This window comes from Moschus berezovskii, chromosome 8, assembly GCF_049115385.1.
Source record: "Moschus berezovskii isolate FMDL1 chromosome 8, NW_MosBer_1.0, whole genome shotgun sequence".
NCBI classification, from domain to species: Eukaryota; Metazoa; Chordata; class Mammalia; order Artiodactyla; family Moschidae; genus Moschus; species Moschus berezovskii.
Window position 1 is genome coordinate 56,528,849 of NC_142467.1, and position 6,743 is coordinate 56,535,591.

Sequence of the window (6,743 nt, forward strand, 5' to 3'; positions counted from 1 at the left end):
ATGTCAGGAAACCAAGTAAAGACAAAAAAGGTTAAAATGCATTTCCAAGTAGTAATCTGTTGAAAAGGCAATGAATCGATGTCTCTATCTATGATTCACAGAATTCAGTTTATGGTTTTAGATGTTATGAATGAAACTCTGTACTTGTGGTCAGGTTATCACAATTCTATTAGAGGCAAATGCCTTTGAATCTGAATGCTTTCAGGCATTTGTCTGAAGTAACTCACTCATAGGAATAAGATTAAGAAAATTTAATAATCTTCTCCAATGAAGAACAACTTTCCCTCTCACTAGGGCATTGGAAGAGGGCTCTAAATAAGAGATTCATTTATTTCCATATACCTGTGATTTTGTTCCTAAGTGGTATGAATGGCTATTGATTCAATATCAGGACTTCTGTCTTCCAAATTACTAAACTCATTCCATCTGGAGGTGAGTCAAGAAGTCATCCTCTGACGTTTATGACTTTGCCCTCCATACAATACTCGGAAAGAAAACAGAGGTAATCATTTGCCTAGTTGTATGAGAAAGAGGGAAAAATACCTTCTTGTTGTTTTAAATTAAAACAATTAAAATGCTTTGTGAGGCAATCCTAGGACAGACATTTCTATGTTCTTATACCACTCACATTTTCTTGCTTGCTGATAAGTTAATCATAATCCATAATATCTCACATATTGTATTTTGGTGTATAAGCAGTGTAAACAAACACATTTCTTGCCGCCCTATTGAACACACACAAACACCTGTTGACTTTTTTTCTAGTTTTACATTAAACAGTCAGTCAAAACTACTTGATGTTGATCATCAATTTAGGTCTACATGAAGACTGAATGAGGTAAGAATTTAACATGTTAATAATTGACAGATCTCCCTGGAAAATCTAGAAGAAAATTAGGCAAACAGAGGAAGAAGGGGTCTCTCCCCATGACTGTCAACCACCATATGCAAAGTATTAATTTCTTGCTGTTCATTTTTACTGTGATATGGATCCAGGCAAAGTAATTCTGCATTATCCCTTGGTTATTAGAAGAGTCTGATTTCTTGGAGTTCATTCCTTGGAACTAGGAAGTTTGTCACCGCCTATCTTTATCTACAGATATTTTTATAACCTAGGAGGAAGTTGGGATCCCTTACAAAGAACACCTTTGCTGTTGGTTGGTTGTTTTTTTTGAAAATGGGGAGGTGCTCCCTGAGACACAAACTGCTCTTCAGACCACTGCCCTTCAAACCACTGCCCTTCAAACCTGGATGGCAGGCAGGTGGTGGTTTCTGGGCTCCACGCCCTCTGCAATGCACGCAGTGTCTCAGGGTTGGCGATAGGTTGATTGACGGAGCTTGGGGCATCTTTGCATACAGGCAATTCCCTGCTTTAGAGCACCTCCCAGAGTTTTGGCCCATTAACCCAAGCACAACAGCTTGATGAATTAATGCTTATAGAGGCACAGTTGGCAGCTTCTAATTAAATAATTATGGCTAAGCAGCTGCACGGAAGCTGTCATGCACCCTAGAAAGCCAGCTGTCAGCTTTATTGATCCTGAGACTGAGGAAGAGTTAACACTTAGCTCTGGTTGTTAGGTACAAAGAGCAAGTATATCATATGCAGTATATGTGCTATGCAATATGAAGTTGTTGCATGTTTGTGCTAATCTGTCCATGGAGTAATGAAGAGCAACCTGCTCCTTGGCATCCTCTCAGCAATCCAACAAAGAAAGGAAATGATTATATGATTAGAGAACACAGTCTGTCTGGAGCAATCTACAGAGGGCTTAGTATTATACAGATGAGTCCTTGATAAACACAGAGATGTCACTGAACTAGCAGGCAACTCAAGATCTAAGTCTCACTTAGATGAGCAAGTGACTGGAATAAAGTGTGGTCTTGTTGAGGCGGTATGACTGATATGTTTTCTTCTGTTTGACTAAAGTTTCTTAAGAGGCCATTTTCAAATATTAGAAATTGGAGAACAAGGTAAATATCACAAACCTAGATTTAAATTCAACGATGCATTTTTTTTCCAAGTTAGAAGATGTCTGTTCTACAGAATCACAGATAATGTCATATTCCTTTATAGAAAGCTAAAAAGCTAAAGCTTTATCTCTACACTAATGGAAAACTCACCAGAAGGAAGAAAGCAGAATCTGGCCACTAAGCCCCAACACAGAGGAAGGTATAGATTATAGATAAAAGCCATTGATAGGAGTATTGGACCAAATAATGCTTGTTACAGAACATCAGAATGCGACTGAACTGCTAGCTGATTCCACTTTTCTCCGCAGGCTGTTTTTTCTATGCAATCCATGTGTTTTCACTTCTAAAAACCAAATCTGTGATAACCCAGTACAGAACAACTCAGCTTCCCACAGGTCTTGTCACCAAGGTTCCCAACATCATCTCCAAAGGAATAAACACAACTGTAGGCAAAACTCAGTCCAACAGATGCAGTCACACCTTAATGTGTAGAGACATTTAGATACTCTAATCCTCAAAATTTATGGATTTTCCTTAAAATAAGAATAGGGAAAAACTGGAAACATATTTCTCATGGAATTCACTTCACCCAGCTCCCAGACCTGTTGAAAATCAGCAGTTCATCAAGCACTGAACTTTACAGACTGATTGATTGTTTTCCTCCCAGAGATCAATGGCTTATGGTTAATTTATAGTAATTCTTAAAATAAGGCATTCTGTACAGTAAATTGTCATTTAAACAACTGGACTCACTCTAAGAAACTCTTACTATAAAGGCTTCAGTACAATCGTTTCATTTTTTTTCCTCTTCTGGTTTCCTTTTATGCCAGTGATTCTATCTGCGTGTGATTGACAATTCTCGAGGATTCATTCCTTTTGGGTGAATCCTAAATGCAGCTCAGCTTAATTAAGTCTGCAGTGCAACTCAAATCTCAGTACAAATTGCTAAGGAATCAAATCACAAATTCGTGAAAGCCTAGGCAGGCAAATTTCAGACTTGGGGTTGGGGGGAAGGGGTCTTTCATCAGTCTGTACTGCCATCTAGCCAAGATCACGTCATTCAGTGCAACATCCATTTTGCTTTCAACGTCCCTGATGAAAGACAGTCTTCAGAAACCAGTTTAATGGACCCCAAAGTTCAGATAAAACATCAGTAGCACTTCAGCCACTCTGAGTCTACCAAACTCCCATGACCCAACAGCCAAGTTCTCATCATTGCCTTATTTCACAGTTCAATATCTGAGAGACACACATGTCTATTTTCATTCCACATATTACCTATACCAATATCACTTGTATACTGTGATTTTTGAGGCCTTTAAGTATTCTGTGAGTTGATTGGGAAAACAAAGTTACCTTAGGTAAAACATGAAAGCTGATTATAACCCCTAATCCTCTAGCTATACCTCAAGAGTTAAAAAAAAAAAATCCAAAAACATTCCTTAGACATAGACTGAACATGCAGACCATATATACATATATATCTGCTAAACAAATCCATACACATGAAAAACAACAAGAACGCTCTGCACTTACGGTAGAAGACGTACTCGGTGTAACTTGACCAGATCTTGTCATCTGTATATTGGTTGACGAAAGATGCTGTCACTGAGGAGTTACAGGCCACCATGTGGAATCCACATTCTGACAACATATCAAAAGCCCTTTCCAGATGCCTGAATTTGAGATAAAATCTGGATGTGTACCTTTCTGGGGCTCGGTCAGGGTCTCTGCTCTCATTCAAAGTTTCTCCAAAGACCTCCTTCGCCAAGGAAATCCTTCCACAAACCAAAATCCGGGGAACTCTCCGAAACTTGGCATCCGCCTGCCCCTCTCTGCCCATGGTGCAGGACCCCCTGTAACCCACAGTAATAAAACCCCACTTGCGGTCAGCAGGGAGCAGTGAGGCAGGGGGGCAGATTCTCGTGTCACTTCCTTGGGAGGCATCTTCAAAGTCACTGTGGCAGAATTCATCTGGGCTTTGCTTGATTTCATCGGGGGTCAGGAGTTTGACCAAGTCTGGGAGCTGGAAGTACTCAGCTTCTCTTTTCAGTCTTCCCCTTTCTGGAAAGTGATCAGGCAGGACCACCTGCCTGTCCCTGAGATAGTCCAGAATATAACGGAACAAGAATCCATCTCTGTCAATGAAAAACCTTCCCTTGGAGTCCTTGGCTAGGTCGTTAGCTGTGTCTCTCTTTGGGGAAAACATTTTCCACAGGAGGGAATGAGGGATGCTTATTAATGTGGAATGGCGAGTGAAATAAACTTGACCCCCAACATTCAGCTCCACGACCTCGGGGAAGGAGTTGGGAACTGCAGCCCCTTGTTCTCGAGCGTAATAACGACTACAGTTGCCACTCAGAGCCATGGTCCCTTTCTTCTTTTTCTTCTCCTATTTTGATGTGAAGGAGCGATCCAATGGAGTCACAGCCTGATCCTTTGCAGCAACTTATAAGGGAGGGAGAGGATGCTAACTTGTTAAAAACAACCTCCTCTTATCCCAGGTTTTTTTCTTTTCCCCCCCAACAAAGCAAAATTTCAAAGAGTCCACAGGTGAAATGATGCTACAGAAGTAGTTTAAACCCTGGCAGGTGGCAAGCTATGACTTCATGGAATATAATCAACTCATCTGCAGCCAGTTTTCCCCCAAGCTCAGTAGGCAAGGCCGGCCAGGTCCCCAGTTACTGAGAGGTCTGTCTGTAGGAAAAGAGAGAAAATTATTTCCTCAAACACAGCATGAGTCAGAAAAAAAGAGACTGCTGGAGAGAGGAGAGGGAGGTAGAAGGAGGGAGGGAAACCAAAAGGGAGGGACAGAGAGATTATTTTACATAAGCAGCCCTGGAATTACTGATTTCAGCCATTCTTTAACTAAATCGTAGCTTCTTTCAAGGTATTTTGTGGCTACATATTTATCTATATCCCTTTGTCTCCAGCATTTAGTATTAAAAACATTTCTATTTGATTTCTGCATTAAAAACGAATATGCAATTTTCAACTTCTAAAAGGAGATTTATTTTCTTTCCCTAGCTGGAGAGGAAAAGCAATAAGCCCTGGAACTTACCTCAGTGAGTGCTGGAAACTGTTCTTGTGAAGAAATACCCATTTGCAAAGCAGTCCAAATCTCCAGCCACACAGAGTCTGGAGCTTGTCAAAATCCCAAACAGGTAAAATACAGAGGTATCAATGAAAAGTGCCAGAGAGATGTGTTCTTAGAAAATAATAATTATATATATAAATATTTATATAAATGTATATTTGTGTATATGCATGTATATATTCACTCCCAATCTCAAGTTAAAACAAGTCACAAAAAAGTTAAACCGTGACTAGAAGTGGTTGGATTGAAGAAGCCAAGCAGAGAAAAATATTCAAAGCTACTCCAGGAAGGAAAAAAAAAAAATCAAACCTTTGGAAAGAATCCTTAAAACAGAAGAGAGTTGCAAGAGGTACCGGGACTTAGAAGCTTTTCAGAAAGCCCAGAAGCAAGACAGATGCGCCCTGCTGGGGTCCCAGGTAGCCACCCCACCTGCCGGCAAGGGCAAGCGGGTTCCCATGTTCCCAGCCAGGTGGGAGCGGGCGGCCGCCGCGGCGCAGAGATGCCGGCGCGGGGCTCAGGCTCGGGCTTCTACAGCGGAGGAGCTGGGTGGTTCCACAGTTCCCAGTGCAGTTCGGATGCTGTTGTTTCAGCAGTGCAGGCAAGAAACCATCCAGGGAAATGACTATTACATCATCTTAAAGGAATATGGCTTGGAGAGAGCGGAGGCAGCTCCGAGTCACGTCCGCCTCGGTGACAGGTCGCCGGGATGCACGCGGACGCCGCGCTCCGGCCGTGGGCACGCGAGTCCCCGGGCGCTCGGGGCTCGGGGCGGGGACGCAGCGCGGCGCGACCGCTTCCCTCCCGTCCTGTCCGGGAGTCTGGAGTTTCCAAGGGCCTTTGCTTTGCCCTTTCGTGCTGTTTCTAGACCTCCACAGACACCACCATGCCCCAGAAACAACCCCTCAACCCAGATTAACACGGCGGTTTTTCATTTTAAAAACTCAACAATCCAGGTTCGACGCATGATACAGGATGCTTGGGGCTGGTGCACGGGGATAACCTGGAGGGAGGATATGGGGAAGAGGGAGGTGGGAGGGGGGTTCAGGAAAGGGAACACATGTACACCCGGGGCGGATTCGTGTCAATGTATGGCAAAACCAACCAATATATTAATGTAAGGTAATTTGCCTCCAACAAAATAAATTTTAAAAAAATAAAAAATAAATAAAAACTCAACAAACAATTCCTTTGCATATGCACTAAATTTCTGCTAAAGGGCAAATTGCCCCTTCTAAAGCTTGTTTAAAAGAAATAAAAGCATACCTAGTGACCTCAATGTTCAAGCTACAAAGTGTTGTTCCCGCCCCCCCAAAGAGGACTAAGCCATGTTCTCTCCTGTTTTTGTTTTTCCTTTTTCTCCATTCCTCTGCCACCCTCACCCCAGCAAACAAATAATGAATATATACATCCATACCTTCAGTCTCTCTGGAATTACTGATGCTCCTTCACAAGACTGTAGGAAGCACTGGTACCCTCAGAAAAAATACAGGGTTTCTATCAGTAAATCATTATCTTGGCTTCCATGTAAGACATCGTTACCTGCAACTTTTTTCTGGGTCTGTTTCCTTACGGAGCTTCTCTCTGGATGTGCCCCCGCCCCCTCCCATCTCATCCCAAGAGGACTCTGGTGGAAGACACGCCTGCGAAGAGACATTTTACTCCTGTCCCAGAGGGT

The 6,743-nt window shown here is 42.4% G+C and overlaps 1 protein-coding gene across 1 annotated transcript in view; it reads right to left on the minus strand.

Moving 5' to 3' along the window:
* KCTD16 (potassium channel tetramerization domain containing 16) overlaps positions 1 to 5,669 on the minus strand; it is a 314,820-nt gene extending 309,151 nt beyond the window's left edge. Inside the window, exons 1-2 of the mRNA XM_055431487.2 lie at positions 5,033 to 5,669; positions 3,508 to 4,668 (exon numbers count right to left, since the gene is read on the minus strand). Of these exons, the coding sequence (XP_055287462.1) occupies positions 3,508 to 4,339 (832 nt within the window). The 5' untranslated portion in view covers positions 4,340 to 4,668; positions 5,033 to 5,669. The remainder of the gene's footprint in view (positions 1 to 3,507; positions 4,669 to 5,032) is intronic.
* Positions 5,670 to 6,743: the final 1,074 nt, after the last annotated feature.